The sequence below is a fragment of the Quercus lobata genome, chromosome 9 (assembly GCF_001633185.2).
Source record: "Quercus lobata isolate SW786 chromosome 9, ValleyOak3.0 Primary Assembly, whole genome shotgun sequence".
Lineage (NCBI taxonomy): Eukaryota > Viridiplantae > Streptophyta > Magnoliopsida > Fagales > Fagaceae > Quercus > Quercus lobata.
In genome coordinates, this window is record NC_044912.1 from 29,255,518 (window position 1) to 29,273,646 (window position 18,129).

At 33.4% G+C, this 18,129-nt stretch overlaps 1 protein-coding gene across 1 annotated transcript; it reads left to right on the forward strand.

The window, feature by feature from the left end:
- The first annotated feature begins 591 nt into the window (after positions 1–591).
- Positions 592–2,917, forward strand: LOC115959622 (F-box protein PP2-B10-like). The gene is made up of 3 exons (XM_031078084.1): positions 592–1,162; positions 2,131–2,249; positions 2,348–2,917. The coding sequence occupies exons 1-3, from the start codon at positions 857–859 to the stop codon at positions 2,781–2,783; spliced, it is 861 nt and encodes a 286-aa protein (XP_030933944.1). The 5' UTR covers positions 592–856; the 3' UTR covers positions 2,784–2,917.
- Positions 2,918–18,129: the final 15,212 nt, after the last annotated feature.

Consider the following 18,129-nt stretch of genomic DNA (forward strand, 5'->3'; position numbering starts at 1 on the left):
GGTAATTTTAATTTTACCTCTCAAAGTTTCAAAATTTGGAAATGTACCTTTAATGTTACATATTGTTTGAATTTAAGCCCTTCCGACCATGTGCTATAATAAGGTGTTCGTTAAATGCCATCTCAATTCAAAACAACATAGTTTTATGAATCCAAATTTTGAAAATTTAGGGGATAAAATCAAAATTACCCTACACTTTACGGGTGTAAATCACAATAAATTCCAAATAATATATGACATGGCTTTAATAAGATTCAAAATGACATAGTTTTGAATAAAAAACGATGTCGTTTCAAGCTTAGTTGGCACTTGACGAACGCTTCATCACAACGATTGATAAACCGACTTAAATCTGAAAAAACATGTAACATTAGGGGTATAAATCAAAATTTTGAAACTTTAGGGGGCAAAATCAAATTTATACCAAAATTTAAGGGGGAAGAAAAGTCAATCTAAACATATTATGCATTCAATGTATTAGAAATAAATCAGCAAAAAAATAAAAATAAAAATAAAACACAATTGGAATTAGTTGGATAAAAAACCAAATAAATCTTATCTAAAATTACCAAAGAAAATGATAGGTTTGAGAACTTTCTTTTTGTTGTTGCGGTAAACACAGATTTGAGAATAATAGTTCCGTGACAACTTCTAATTATTTAAGTGAATTTAAATACATACCATAAAAATTTTAATGGCCCTAGGAAAAATCAAACCGACCTCTTCCCCAAAAAAAAAAAAAAAAAAAAAAACCATACTTAACCATTAAGCAATGAAAGAAATGTTCCTTAATCGGATTATATAAATGGAATGTACGAGAGAGATTCCGTCAAATAAACTGAGAGAATAGAAGATAATGGAAAAAGAAAATGAAAGAAATGGTCTACACTGCGTTGCAGAAATATCAGTATTACCAGAGGGATGCATATCGGACATAGTTTCACTGACAACTCCTAAGGATGCGTGCACCGCATGTGCGGTTTCTCCTATATTCCGTGCGGCTGCCGAGTCCAACGCAGTCTGGGAGAGGTTCTTGCCGTCCGATTATCAAGCCATCATTGCTCGATCATCATCATCATTGGATTCCTTGAACTTCTCTTCTAAGAAACATCTCTACCTTAGTCTCTCCGATAACCCCATCTTGATCGATGACAATAAAAAGGTTCTCCTTTACCAAACAATCCCATAATATTAATATTTTAAATTGTATTATTTAATTGTTAAAAAAAAATAGGACAGCTTTATTGTTTTCAACTTCTAGAACTCTTAATTTTTTTTGTTGGGGTTGAATTCTAGAACACTTAATTCTGTTTCTGAATTCGGTGATTGAAAAGAAGCAAAGTAAGCTCCACTTTTTTTTTTCCCTGCAGAATAGAGAGAGAGGAATAAGGGGTCAGTTCTTGATTGTTGGTCCTAATTGTGGATGGCAGTGATCACAGTAATGTTTATGTGATATTTATAGGCAAGCTTGCACTCCTTGGGAATATAGATACAACCTGTATAAACATACATATGAACACCAAGATTAACAGTGTGAAGCAACACCATCCACTAAGTGGGGTTCTTGCGAATGTGAGTGTGAAACATGTTAGGGTGTGATCACCCGGCACAATCGCTCACTGATATTGAACATATGATATGATTAGTTCTTGATCTAATGTTACTGATTAGTTCTATTCAGCATGGTGCTACAACTAATGTTACTGAGTTAGCTATTGAGCTTTCTGCATCTTTCTCCAATTTTGTGTGAGGCTCTGGTTCACATATATCGGACATACTTATTGTATGCTATGCTAGCCTCCTTGAAACTCAAAAGCTAATCTAACAGCTTTGAAATTTTTTAACCCGGAAAGTCTGATCCACATGGAAGCTGCAATATTTAGTGGGTTGGTTTCTCCGTGGACTCGAAATTGTGTTTGTTTTGAATTAGTTATGTGATCCTGCATTAATTGAGGTATAGGACAAACAGCGAATAGAAGAATGGAATCAAAAACAAAATACACAAAAAAGGAGCTTCTAACTCTCAGATCAAATGAAAACTTTCATTAAATGTATGCTTGTGGCCAGTTAAAGCAGCACCATGCTGAATAGAACCATAACCGTGCTCATCTACTTTCTGTCTTTCTACAGAGCTTTTTCTTGGACAAATTGAGTGGTAAGAAATGTTACCTTCTTGCTGCAAGGGACCTTTCCATCGTATGGGGTAGCACTCCTGAGTATTGGAGTTGGGTTTCTCTACCTGAATCCAGGTATGGTCCTCTCTCACTCCCTCACTTTTAGTACTCCTTTTTTTAATTTTGAGGCTTTTCATTTAGTTCTTAATTATGTACATGTAAAAATCAAACAGGTTCGCTGAGGTTGCTGAACTTCTCGATGTTTGTTGGTTTGAAATCTGTGGCAAGATGAGTACTTCCATGCTGTCTCCGACAACAAACTATGCTGCTTACCTTGTGTTTAAGTTGAGGAGCAGAGCCTATGGATTTGGTGACCCTCCTTTCAAGGCTTCAGTTGGAACTATTGGAGGAGGTGAAGTTTATAAACAATCTGTTTGTTTGGACCTGGGGGAGCCAAGCCTGGATGGCCAGATTCTACTTCCGGAGCAGCCGCACATTTCATGTCCCAAACGGAGAAAAGATGGGTGGTTAGAGATTGAGTTGGGTGAGTTTTTCAATGAGGGAGGACAAGATGATGAACTGCAGATTAGACTCACGGAGATAGAAGCTGGTAGGTGGAAGTCTGGCCTCATTGTTGAAGGGATCGAGATCAGGCCAACAATGGGTTAATTAAATTTGTGCTTTATCATCACTAAGTGGCATTAATGTACTATCAAACTTATATTGTGTTAATATTTTCCTTTATTGACAAAATTTTGAACATCTAAAATTACAAGCTTATTGGTAAAACCATATTTATACCCTTCCAACTGTGTTCTTTGTCATTGTTCTTGATTTTGGATCTATAATTGAGCCTAAAAACCCTTAGGTACACTTTTAATTAGATATTAGTGCAGTTCTGTTTTTTGTTGTTGTTGTTGTGTTCTTTTTTTTCTGCCTTAGCTGACATTAAGTGAAGAGGATGGATTTGAACCAAAGTCTCTAGGGGAGAGAATAATGGAATACCCATGAGCTACAAGTTATAGGAGAACAGAGGAAAGCTCGAGTCGTGACATGCTCTTCTGTTGATTGACACAACTTTTAGTCCAATGTTTCTTCAAATCTAGTAGAGTATAATAATAAAAATAAAGCATTAGACTACACCATCTATTTATCTCCATATCAGCAACATCATCTAAATATTAAGAGCCATTGGTATTCAGAGCCACAAAAAGTATTTCCACATCAACATCTATCTTATTAAGGAAAATGTATCGTATAAGGCTGTTTCATAATCTAAGCACAAAAAGTAGTTGAAACTTGAAATCAATTATGATATTAGGTTAAGATAATTCAATACACAATCCTAACCATGTTTTGATTAAAAATTCTGTCTGAGTTATGTCTGATCTTCTTTAAAACAAATACTAATTACATTACGTTTGGTGTTCTCTACAAATTCATTGATTTAACATTTTATTTGTTCTATTGTATTTATGTTAATATTTGATTTTTCCTTTATTTACCTTTTTGGATGTATGAGAAAGATGCAATATGTAGACCCAATTTAACAATATTTAATATCTATTAACTATATAAAAAGTCGCTATGTTGTTACAGTGTTAGCCACTGTTCACATAACGTATTGCACTGTTCATCTACAGTGCAGTTTTGGTGAGCTACTTTTTCTTTTCTTTTTTTTTCTTTTTTTTCTTTTTTTTAGTTTTGAATAGTTACAGATTTTTTTTTTTCGGTCTTCCATTTTTTTTCCTTTTATATATATATTGTTATACTGACACAACAAATTTTAAAATATTTTTACAATTATTGAGGTGTCAATTTCTTATAAGTCAAAATAAAATAATAAAATATGAAACTGTGACCAACCACAACTGAAAATAAATGTTTTGTGAAAATGTTGTGACACTTGTTAGATAAATGTGTAAAAGCTACACAGTAATCGGTGTGTGTGTTTTTTTTCTTTTATATATTTGTGTAAGCTGGTATATATATTGTTATACTGACATAATAAATTTTACAATATTTTCACAATTATTGACATATCAATTTTTTACAAGTCGAAATAAAATAATAAAATATGAGATTGTGACCAACCACAACTAAAAATAAATGTTTTGAGAAAATATTACAACACTTATTGTGTAGTGCTTTTGTTTTATCGCCAATGCATGTATGCACTGTATCTACAGTGCTTTTGGTTTAGTTAACTGGCAATGTAACTACAGTGCCTTTTTCTTTTTTTCTTTTCTTTCATTAATCGGTTTGTGTTTTTTTTTTCTTTTAAATATTTATGTAACCTGGTATATATATTGATATACTGACACAACAAATTTTACAATTATTGACGTGTTAATTTCTTACAAATCAAAATAAAATAATAAAATATAAGACTGTAACCAACCACAACTAAAAATAAATGTTTTGAAAAAATGTTACAACACTTATTGTACAATGTTTTTACTTTATTCAACTGGCACTGTAACTACAGTGCCTAAAGTTTTTTTTCTTTTTTTTTTTTTTTTAAGTAATCGGTTTAGGTTTTTTTTTTTTTGGTTAGATATTTATGTAAGCTGATATATATATTATTATACTAACATAACAAATTTTACAATATTTTCACAATTATTGACGTGTCAATTTCTTACAAGTCAAAATAAAATAAGAAAATATGGTACTATGACCAACCACAACTAAAAATAAATATTTTGAGAAAATGTTACAACATTTATTGTGCAATGCTTTTGATTTATTCAACAGGCACTGTATCTACAGTGCCTAAAGTGTTTTTTTTTTCTTTTAAATATTTATATAAGCTGGTATATATATATATATATATATTGTTATACTGACATAACAAATTTCATAATATTTTTACAATTATTGACGTGTCAATTTCTTACAAGTCGAAATAAAATAATAAAATATGAAATTGTGACCAACTACAACTAAAAATAAATGTTTTGAGAAAATGTTACAACACTTATTGTTATCACAATATTTTTACAGTTGAAAAGAACTGAGGAAACCCAAACCAAAGAGATGCAGCCACGCAGGTACAATCTGTCCGCTTCAGTTTAAGAGCTTCCTTGCTGCTCTTGTATTTTTTTTTTCTCTTTTGGGGGGTGAATAAAAAGAATGAGAAAAATCTTGCTGCTGCTCTTGGAGACTTGCACATGCACTGATGCACATATATTGACCGAGAGAGAGTATTGAAGGCAAAGAGATGAGAAATTAGAGAAAAGTAAAAGAAGAAACTAGTACAGAGCTTTAATTAACCAAGGTGTGGATGTAAGATTTCAAAATATGTGGTAGGTGGAGTATCAACGTGTAAAGGACTAAAGGTAGGATATGTGATGGAAAAGTAATGGGCAATGATATTGTCACGTAACTTTTTGATATTTGAAAAATGAAATTTTTGATATTTGAAAAATGAAAGAATAACTAAAATAATTTTTGTAGTGGACTTGAGTTTGGTTGTCTAATATATAAATAAAGAGAGACGTTATATTTATAATATTTTTATAATAAATTATAGGTGATTAGTTATTATTAGTTCAAATTTGAACTTAATACTAAGATTACTTTTTTACCTTAACAATAACAACTAGTAACAACTTGTCTCTTACGCTCCGTTTGTTTTGATGTAAAATATTTGCAAAAGTCAAATATTTTACTAAAAATATTTTCATTTTACCATGTTATTTTCATTTTACCATGTTTGTTTTGCATTCTTGAAAATGCAAAAAAAATGTATGTTTCAACAAAATGAAAAAAATTTAACAATCTCACAACCACCACCTAATCCTGCAAAAACCAACCTACCACCACACCACCAACCACCCAAACCACCACCATATCTACATAAACCCACCTACCACCACCCTAACACTTCACTGACTAACTGACAACTCAAATCCACAAATTGGAGAAGGAAAAAAACAGGCCAAAGTCGGCCAACCACCCACCTTAACCCACAAACCTTGGCCCACAAACCATTTTAGCCACCAAAAAACTCAACCATCACCGTGACCCACAAACCATCCCAGCCACCCACCGCAACTCAAAAACCCAGCCACCCACCACAACTCATAAACTAGCCAAAAAGCCCAAAGTGGTTAAAAAAACCTAGATTTGAGAACCAATGGATGAGTTGACAACGATGGAGGTAGAATCGGTGTGATGGAGGATAAATAAATTGGGGTGGAGTCAGAGACGGTGTATGGTCGGACTGAAAAAAGAACTAATGGATTTGAGTGGTCAAACCAAGAATCGGTGGGCAGAGGTGTAGAGCCGACGATGGTAGAAGTGAAGCTAACGATGAGAGAAATTGGAGATGGGTGGCGCCACGAACCTGAGTGGTTTAGTGTCTCTGGTTTGTGTGGGCAGAGGTGGAGCTGACGATGGCAAAGGTGGAGCTGACGATAAGAGTCGCCGGAGAAGAGTGTTGCCGCGAACTTAAGAATGGTTTGGTGGCTCTAGTTTGTGGGAACGGAGAGCTGAGAGTGGGAATGGAGAGAGTCATGGGAAATAGTGTGAGAGGTACTGAGGGAGAGATATTGTTGAGACTTTGGATTGAAAGAGTGAAAGCATCGAGGTGAGAGCCAGAGAGCAAATGTAAAATGTTTTACCAAAATTTTAAGCGTAAAATATTTTACATAAATTTGTCTAGTTGATTTGGTTGACTGAAAATATTTTATTTTTGACTAAATATTTTACTGCAAAACAAATACAGTAAAATGAGAAAATATTTTCCTGAAAATATTTTACATCAAAACAAATGGAGCGTTAGAATTTTTTGTAGAAATATTGTGAAAATATTGTGGACAAATCATTTCTTATAAATTAAAGTTAAGGTATAATATTTTATTGTTATTTAATTTAATTTTTTAGTTAAAATATTAGTTATAAAATTATTTATTTATATTTTATAATTATTAATTAATTATTTATGACATCATTGGTTCGACCATCGATCCGACCCCAATCCGACCATAAAACCGAGAACCACTCTCTATTCCGGTTCTTTGACCATAATGGTTTTTAAAACCATAATATGGTCTATATGATTTCATATTATTATTTGTAGTATATTCATAATGTAAACAATCCATTTATAGTAAAAATTCATAGATTTGTAAAGGAGTAAAAAAAAAATTTAGTCATAGTTTTACTACATAATAGAAAAAATAAGTTAATTAAGTAGCTTGTAAATAAGCTTAAACTTATTCAACAAAAAAATGAACAAAGTTTGAATATGTAATCTCGTTTGGGAATAAACTTGAGCTCAACTTATGTTCAAAATAAAATTTTATACACAAGTCTATTCTTTACAACCCTAATAAAATTCAAACTCATTAGACTTCAAACACGTGGCCTCACATTCATTAATACACATACCACTTCTTGGTTTCTACATAAAAAAATCTAATACCACAAAAAAAATTCATAACTTTTGCCACAGTTCTCTGGTTCTCCCACATGACTAATTGTGAGCTATAGAGAAAAAAAATAGGTTCATATCACAAGTTTATGGTTTGTTTGGGATACCAGAAAACTCTTTATGCATCCCATATAGTTCACACGTGAGACATGCATTCTCTCACTTTTTGCATCTCATTACCCATTGGCTTCGACATTGTTGCTTCTTTTCCTAGAGACACATCTCCTTTTTGACATGGAGACAACCATTTCCGTTTGTCCCGCTAGCATTGTTAAGTAAGTACTTGAGTTCACTCTCAATCACATGCATTTTGAATCAAAATTCAACATTTCTTCACTGTCTAACTTCTCTTTCTCTGTGTCACATAGAAATTTTTGCAGCTCTATGTCAGGAGTAGTTTCATCCATGATCATGTACTCAACTTGCAATTCACGCTGCATCTAAGTTCAACCAAACTTGCATTCTTTTTCTGTGTATCCCAGGCGGCCACAAGCGAAACAAGAATCTGAGACCCTTTCATACCTCAATTCTAGCCAAAGATCATCTTGGGGTGTCCTATCCAAATACATGCCACTTAGTGGTTTGTTTCATTTAACTAGAAGTATACTTTCTCCCAATTTTTGTGACAATTTGATGATATGCGTATCCATGTAATTGGTGAATTATTACTTTCACACTCACTACTTTTTTTCACATTCATAATCGCATAAATTATATTGTGGAAATAGTTGTGCACAAAACAAAAGTTGAGTCCATTTTTGTTTACATCAATTTCGGCTTTAATTTTAAGATATTGTTAGGGGTGGGGTTGGGTCATAAACGGGTTTGGATCCTAAATAGTTTGACCCGAAAGCAACATGTTAAAAAATAGGTCATAAGAGAGTTAACCTGCATTACCCATAATAGACATATTTAACACATCAATTTATTTGTATCAACCTAAAATGACCCATTTAATACAACTCTTTTAACTTGTATAACAAACAAATATTCATTTTATTTTAGATTTGTCAACTACCTTTTATATCCAACCTATACTTTAAACTTAAAATGAAAAGTAAGTAATTACAAAAAACTTATAAGTATAATTGGAAATTAGAACTTTACAAACTTTACATATCTTAATATAATTGGAAATTGAACTATATTATTTTGAATGGGTTAAAGACGTGAAGTGTATGCACTACATTTGGGATGTAAAAAATATTTATTTCTAAATGGATGTTATATTTAATATTAAGCAAGTTGAAATGGGTTGTGTAATTGTGTCACATTTTTGTCGACCCAATACGACCTATTTATTAAGCGTGTCAAGTGGATTTGGTCAAGTCAACCCACCTCATTAATAGGTGGGGTTAGGATCAAAAGATTATGACACGATTATTTAATGAGTTGGGTTAGAGTTGAGCCATTTATTCGAATACTCCTACCTTGACACGACACAAACCTGACATACTAAGAGCATTCACATCAGTTCTTGCATAACTGTGTATAAATGTGTAAAATACACATTTTGACCGTTTTTACACATTTTGAAGCAAAAAACACACTACATCAGTCCAGCTAAAATCATGCATAATCATCTAAAATTTTCCATGAGCTACAGTACCCGTGTAAATTTACACGGGCACTGTAGCATGTGTATTTAGTTTTTTATTAATTTCCATTCGCACCAATTTTTCTCTCTCTTCTCCGTGCACAATGACCTCAACGGAAAAACAAACAAACCCAAACGGAAAAACAAAAAAGAGACAGATCGGTGCTTAAACCAACACAGAGATATACTTGCTAAAAAAAAAAAAAAAAACCCAAACGGAAAAACAAACAAACCCAAACGGAAAAACAAAAAAGAGACAGATCGGTGCTTATCGGAACGATCGGAGCTCGTGGGTATGGGTCTTGCCTGATCAGAGCTAGGAAGATACAATAATTGATCGGTGCTTGTGGATCGGAGCTAGGGAGATCTTGGTCAAATCTGATCTGGTCGGATCTGATCGATGCTTGTGGATCGGAGCTAGGGAGATCGGTGCATGCCTGATCTGAGCTGTGGATCGGAGCTAGGGATCGGAGCTAGGGAGATCGGTATAGAGATGATCGGAGCTAGGGAGTTGTGAATCGGAGCTGTGGATCGGTATAGACCGAGAGGGAGAGTTGATTCAGAGAGAGAGAGAGAGCTTTAACAGAAAAAATGAGAAAGAAAAATGGTTCACAGAGAGAGAGAGAGAGAGCTTTATCAGATAGATGAGAAAGAAAATGGGTTCAGAGAGAGAGAGAGAGAGAGAGAGAGCGAGAGAGAGCTTTAACAGAAAAAATGAGAGAAAAATGGGTTGGGTTCAGAGAGAGAGAGAGAGAGAGAGAGAGAGCTTTATCAGATAAAAATGAGAAAGAAAACGGGTTTGGTACAAGGCAGAGAGAGAGAGAGAGAGAGAGCTTTATCAGGTAAATGAGAGAACATGCGCGGGTTGTTGAGGAAATAATAAAAAAAATTGAGAATATCGATTATTTTAATAAAGGAGGTGTTAAAATAAATGAACTGATGTGGGTATTTTGTAAAAGTGAAGGTGTAAAATAGAAAAAGTAGGTTTTTAGTGTAAAAATGAATGTGTAAAATACATGGACTGATATGGTTGCTCTAACTTGAATTGACGTCCCTAGATATTGTCCCCATTTAACATCCTTGTCTCCGGCTTGAAATTGATGATGTCAGGCCATCTTTTTTTTTTATGGTTATGAAAGAGGTAATCATTACATAAAATCATTTCAAAAGATATTTCCCAGCTATGAGGATTTAAATTCTATAATTTTATTATTATTATTTATAGAAAACAAAAATCCTTTTTTAAGGGTTAAAAGTACAACCCCTAATATGCCCTTAAATGAAGTTTTTATGCAATTAAAGGCAGCATGACATGTCATACGTGCAATGTAATAGAAAAGGGAAAATGCATTGAATTTTTTTTAAAGATTTTAATATTATTTTTTTTAAATACAAGATAAAAATTCTATTCTAACCTAACCTAAATGTATATGTATGTGAAGTTCCCTCCTACAAACTTGAACCCCGACCTTTACCCCTTACACCTCACAAGCACTTATAATTGTGGAGTGATCATCGTACCAAGGATGTGCAGTGGTATAATTTCAACATGTTAAATTAACTTAATTCGTAGCCATATATCATATGGATTAATGAAAGCATAAAGTGGATGAAGAAAAATTGGGCAAAGGATTTGTATTTTTCTATTAATATATGCCAAATATCATACTATCCCATATGCAGGGATGAACCTAAGATTTTAAGTTAGCGGGGGCTAGAATATAAAGAAAAAAAAAAACTTCAAATAGCCATCCATATAGTATTAAAAAATTATAAATATATAAAATTGTTATTTCTAAATACATTAAGATACAATCATTTACCAACAAAGAAAAAAACTAAAACAAAATAATGTTTTCTTTAATATTAGACTGGCTAGGATTTTTTTTTTTTTTTTGGTTGAAAGTAGAGCATTCACAATGGTGGTGCTAAAAATTTTAGCTTTTAGCACCTCAAAAAGTTATTTTATCTATTTTACCGCCTCACTTTACAATACACTTAATATCAAATGTTCTATTTTTTTATCACTTCATTTAAAATAATATAAACAACTCATTAAAATAATAAAGAAAGAGAGAGAATTTGAGTTTTTAAATTAAAAGAAGAGATATAATCTTAACAAAATATTTTATTTTATTTTTAATAACTTGCTATAATCAACTAGTATTTATACCAGTTTACTATAGTTGCCAAAAATTTAGCTTTAACTTCTCTTATAACACATGACTTTTTGGTTTTTTTTTTGCTAAAATACAATCACCATTGTAAATGTTTTTATTGTTTTTGTTAAGTTTTTGGGTTGGACAGTTGCTATTTAAGTTAGACTAACTAGGTTGATTGGGGAAAAGAGGGATCTAAAGTTTTGGAAGGAGAGCCCAACTACAAAAATAAAATATATAATAACTATATAAAAAAAATGGACCCAGGGGGGCCCAGGCCCCCTTGGGCCCCTACTTAGATTCGTCCCTGCTCACGTTAGACCAAGACACCAATCAGTTTTTGGTATAGGTGAAGATTAAATTCCAGATTTCTTTCTTATTCAATCATTAGAGACTTTACCAGTTGAACTAACTAGAACACACACGTGGACTATAAGTCTATAAAACTTAATTAATTATTTTTTTCTATAGGACTTAAATAGTTCCTAACAATTTCTAACATTTACTTAAAAAATAATTTGGGATAAACTTTATTGTATGGCTAGCTACTTTATTGTATGAAAAAAAAAAAAATTGGAATAAAAAACTTTATGGTATGACTAGCTTTACTTTTTCTTTTTAAGGTACTAAAATCACATGAATATTTGAAATTATATATATATATATATATATATATATATAGAGAGAGAGAGAGAGAGAGAGAGAGAGAGAGAGAGAGAGAGAGAGAGAGAGAGAGAGAGATGGGTTCAAGTTACACCTGGTGTAACTCCTTAAGAGTTATACCTTTTTTGTACCATAGATTTCTAATAAATCCAACGGTTGAAAAAATAGCATTAAATGATTATTGCTCTCCACTTTACTTTTCTAATTAATAATAGTTTTTTCTCTATCCTCATTTATTAATTTCCATAGACCTCATTGAATGTTGTTTAACTATGTCCCTTCTTCCTAAAATTACTGGATATATATGAATCTAGGCAAAAAACAAAGACTGAAAAAGTTTAAAATTTTATTCTCTCAAAATCCTTGGGTGCCGGCCTGCTGCATATGAGGTTCTCAGCAATGAAGAAAAACGAACAAGATATGATAGAGGAGAAGACGTTGAAGACATGGGGGGACAAGATATGGATTTGGTGGAGGATTTCCAAGTGAGTATGAATTCCACTTTAGATTTCAATGAAGAATGGACTCCTCCTCCCCTCAAGTTCACAAAGAAAAAGTGTGGTTATATTGATGAGGAGCCCAAAACACCAATGTGACTAATTACTAACTGGTACATGGTGGTAAATATTTAGGCAACCCATAGAGGCTTGTTACTTGAAAAGTGTATCCCTTGAGAAAGATTTAAAGATATATAATTTGTGATTTTATAAGTACACTATGTCTGCAGAACTGCCCCTATACAATTCATAGAATGACTGAATGAGCAAGAGCCTTGTGGTTTCCAGTTTCAACGCATTATAGCAAAAACACATGACAAAACTCAAATCTATTGAAGATAGGGCAGATCTGAGATCAAAAATTAAAATAACGAAGGGAGCAAGACAAGAAGAGTGTTCATTTAAAGAAAGCATCAGATTTTTTGGAGTGTAAGTCAATGAGAGAAGGTGGCAGAGTGTCAAAACTGTGTTCTATAATAAAAATAATTTTCGTTACTAAGCTTGCAAAAGTGTTTTTTTTTTTTTTTTAAGGAAGAAAGGGACACAGTTAAACAACATCCAATGAGGTCTATGGAAAGTAATAAATGAGGATAGAGAAAATTAGTTATTAATTAGGTAAATAAGGTGGAAATCCTTAATTATTTAATGCTATTTTTTCAACCGTTGGATCTATTAAAAATCTATGGTACAAAAAAGGTGTAACTCTTAAGGAGTTACACCAGGTGTAACTCTTAAGGAGTTACACCAGGTGTAACTTGAACACATCACACACACATATATATATATATATATAGATGGTTTCAAGTTACACCTGATGTAACTCTACAAAAGTTACACCTTTTTTGGACCGTAGATTTCAAAAAGATCTAATGGTTAAAAATCACATCAGCCCACTAAATTAATTTGAGAGAATATTATATTATTTCCTTTTTTTGCTTTGTTTCTCTCTCCTAATTAATTCCTCCCTAACCTTGCACAAGTTCCTATTCTTACCGTATTAAGTTGCAAATTTGCTTTCATAGCATCAACCAATGTAGATTGGTTCCTTCCTAACTGCTTTCTAGAACACCAAACAGCCCTCTCACAGTAATGAATATAGTGAGAACAAGGTTTTGGTAAAATGCCTCTTAAGGGTTTGACAATGGAGAGGAAGAGAGTTGAGGAATTTGAAAAGACTCTAATATACAGATTGTAGGTGAATCAATCTTGTTTTACTCTAGGGTTTCTCTCTCAAAAATCTCTCTGGAAGCTCTGTTTCATTTGTGGGTATGAGGGGCATTTATACTAAGGTGAGAGGAGGATGTGAAACGTCAGGTTTTTTAAAACAGGGGTGGCTCGTGGCTTGGCTTCGCGACTTGACTAAGTCGCGAGATCCAGTAGCGAGATAACCATATGGCCCGTTGTCCTGTTTTGTCCTGTAGTGCTCCAGCTAGCATGACTGTTCACCTTCTGGCATGCTTGGCACGTGTGCTGCATCTGGCGGCTACAAGCCGCCAGTCACCTGCGAGATCAAGCTGCGAGTCTCTGTTTTCTTACACACTCTTGAGTAATCAACACTCTATCTCATTCACTACCCTTACAACAAAACCCACCTAGATACAGGGTTACTAAATGCTGGAATACAAGTAAATTTGACACGGAATAAAGCCAATAAGATGTTTAATTAAATTCAACCTTACAATCTTCCCCTTTGGCTATTCCGTGACAAAACCCTAAAACAGACTCTAGACTTAACATGTGAGTTGGGAACAGTTGAGTAGAACTCACTCACACCTAACTCTAGAAGCTGTGAAACACTTGAATCATAAGAACATGAAACTTCTAAAACACAACAATACATCATGATCATTGTATGCAGAAAAGCATGAAATGCATATGAAACAGGCTTAAAGTGATCAAGCAAAGATGAAGAGAAGAACCAACTCATGGCTTGATCAAACAGGTAATCACTACAAGGTAGTGATCACAATACTCATTCACCTTTGGAATGAACACTTGAACATACAGGTTAACAAGAACAATGCAAGTTACTTGTATGCCCAACACTCAACCAATGCATAATACACTAAGTATATGCATCTAGGAACAATCCTACAAAGGCACAAGAGTGACAGTACTTAAAAGAAAATGCAAGACATTTAGATAGAAGTATTGATTTAACAAAAATATAGAGACTGCATAAAGCATGGTACAAACCATAAAGCTTACAAGTAACCCTAAAAGTTTACAAAAGCGACATGGGTACAAAGCACAAAATACTGAATATAAACTTAAACAATATAAACTAAAAGTGTTTAAAGTTTCTCCCCTTCAAAGTGATGAGAAGCTGTGATGCACTTGGAACATATATACTTGTAACCTGAAACACTTGCACAAAACACATTAGACCCTCAAGTTAAAGCAAGTAATAAAAGGACAAATATAATGTAACAAGTAAATTGTGATCAAGTAAACATGATGTGAAACATGTGAGCAATTTGATCAAACACCAAAACAGTCATATAGAAATGACTACAATGATCACATAGCAAACCAAATGATCATCCGAACATGCATTCAATAGAGCACAATAGCATAGGGATATATGCATGTTCAAAACACAAAAATGATGCAATACAAGAAAACAAACATAAAGAGAAACAAACAAAACAAAGTTTTCTTATTATCTCAATGTCTTCTCCCCCTTGGTATATGCATCTCCCTTATGGAATAACTCTCCCCCTATAAATGTGCATGAGAAATATAATTTCTCCTCCTAAGAATGTGCACAATAGTCATATATAAATGACAAAACACTCTGGTATACTCTTTAGAGTATACTCTCCCCCTTTTTGTCAGGAATAGACAAGGGTCAAGAAGAAACGAGGGCAAGAGATGAAGGTACGAACAATGCTAATGATGCATGAGGGGTACGGGATGAATGAGAAAATGAAGCTCAAACCTAAGACAATGTAAAATGCTACAGAACATAAGGTAGACATGACATGCTAGGATGAAGAAATAAAGTCTAGACCAATGCATGACAAGGGTAGTAAAGGTGTGTGCAAGAGGTGGCTGTGTACAATGCATGACCAATGCATGAAAAATGCACATGTGGGGTAAGGTGTGTTAAATACACAACCAATGAACCAAACATGTTCCTAATGAGGAAACATGAGAAACCCCAAAGTTTGGTACTCATCGGAGTCCAAACAAGCCTGAAAATGTTTAAGAGGCATTTTATCAAACACCTAGCATGCACACTATGAACAATAATGTGAAACAATGCATGAATATCATGAAATCCACCCTTAATACATGTTTTTTCTGCCATAAGGGGCCAATATCCAATGCAAATCAACAAAAGAAACCAATCCCATGAAGAAATTTGACAAAAATTATGTTTTTCCAACCCCTATGATGAAAATCCCAACCAAGAGCATAAAACTCTCCAAAACATAATCTAAAGAACAAAATTAATGAAAAGAGTTTATAATTACCTTAGAGATGTTAATGGAATGAAAAATCATTAAAATTGGTTGGGTTTTGATGTAAAAATATTGAAAGAGGGGTTTTAGAGAGGATGGGACAGGTTTAAAACAAGTTTCCCACGAAAATGCTCCTTAAAAAGCTATTTCTGGGCGTTTCGCGACTGGGCGAGTCGCCAGGTTCAGTCACAAAAATTTTCGCGAGTCGCCAGGTTCAGTTGCGAAAATTTTTGCGAGTCGCGAGTGAGTTGCCAAATCTTCTGGATGAACTCGCGACTAGCGAGTCGCCAGCTGAGTTGCGAAAAACTCTGACACCTGTTTTTCAACACAGAACATGTTTAAACAATGAAAAACAATGTAAGTACTAAATATGAACACAAAGAGTGATAAAAATCACTTCCAAAAACATATAAAATGATCAAAAATCTTTTTTGATTAATCCATATAAGATTGAGCACACACACATCACATTTAGACAAGTACAATCTAACAAATGAATAAGACATTCATTGAACATTAGACGTGTGTGTTGTGTGTGTGTATCAAATGTGGAATAGTCCTTAGTCTGGAGTGAAATTTCAATGATCAATTCAATCAAGTCATACACAACTAGTACTAAGTCAAGTGGTCTATCTCAATTATAGAAGTGAATATATATAACCTCCCACAAGAAAATGATTACATAAGATTGAAGCTTTTCATTTGGCTTCTTACAATTCATATCATTTGATCATTTTAAATCAATACAACTCATTTTGAGCAATACATCTCATTTTTGAGATTGATGCCTGAAATTTTTGATATTTCAATTTGATGAACAAGTTCTTGGCTTTTGGGCATCAAACATTTTCAATACAAGTCACTTTCCCTTTTTCCTAGTCAAATACTAGTATATGCGACGACTTTTGCAGCTCATTATCTCTTTTCATTTTGAGACATTTATTGAGCTCTTTAAGCAATAAAAATAAAAGAGAGAGAAGAGATATAAGCACAAGTCTACGCAAGTATCAAAACCAACATGACTATTGACTAATCATTCATGACAAGCTTGGAAATCGATTTACAACAATCACACAAAGATGTCAAGATTTTTCCCACAAAGATATAAGTGCAAAAATAACAAGCTAAGCTCGTAAATGCACAAAGCCATTTGTACAAAGGTACAAGGCCAAACTCACATGTGATATGTGCTCAAACATATACGATCAAACTTTTTGAATTTTTCACTTTTATGCGATTTTAGATTTTTTACTCACACAAAACTGAAACATAAAAGTAAGATAAAAAATGAAACAATGCATACAAATAAATATAAGATGCACAAAATGCATGAAGATATGACATTTAATGCATGAAGGGTCCAACAAAGATCGAAAGAATTAGATCAAAGACCAAAAGAGCAAAAGTTCAACCATAGGAACCCTTCCTCATCCAAACGGAACGATTGTTTGGAATGAGTGTCTCAAGAGAAGTGAGATGAGGGTTGGAAGAATGAGAACCGGAGATGCACATAGTCAAGGAGTTAAGAGCATTAAACATTTTCTTTAACAACATGCTATTTTCACTCAAAACCAGTTTACTCTTTTTAGCACTTCCAAAAAGCTCAAGTTTCTCTTTTCTTTTGATTCTTTTAAAAACATGAAACTTAGAGCATTAAGGTCTTAGATGACCAAAGACACCACAATGGTGACAAACAATGCGTTTAGGTCTACTAGGCTTTTTGGGAAGTGATCTAGCAACATTGTTTTGTTCCCTTTTCAACTTGAAGCATTGAGGTCTTATATGACCGATCACACCGCAATAGTGGTAAGTTGGAATAAACTTAGATCCATTCAAAACATTAGGTTGAGACCTAAACGGAGGTTTTGACTTAATAGCCTTTCTCTCCACCTTTTGATTTCTTTTATGTGGAGGAATGTACACCAATTTGTCTTTTAAGGTAGAACACACACTAGGCACAAAATCGGGTACCACAACATGATTGCAACAAATATTATCATCCTTTTTAGCAATAGGTTCAGCAATCAAACACTTGGCATGGATCTTAAGAGATTCATTTTCACATTTTAACTCATTAACAAGTTTGTTAGACAACACAAGTTTAGCATCCAAGTCCATATTTAAACATTCAAACTCTTTTAGCTTTTCAAGAGAATCTTCAGCAAGTTTTTTATATTTCTCAACCAATTTGT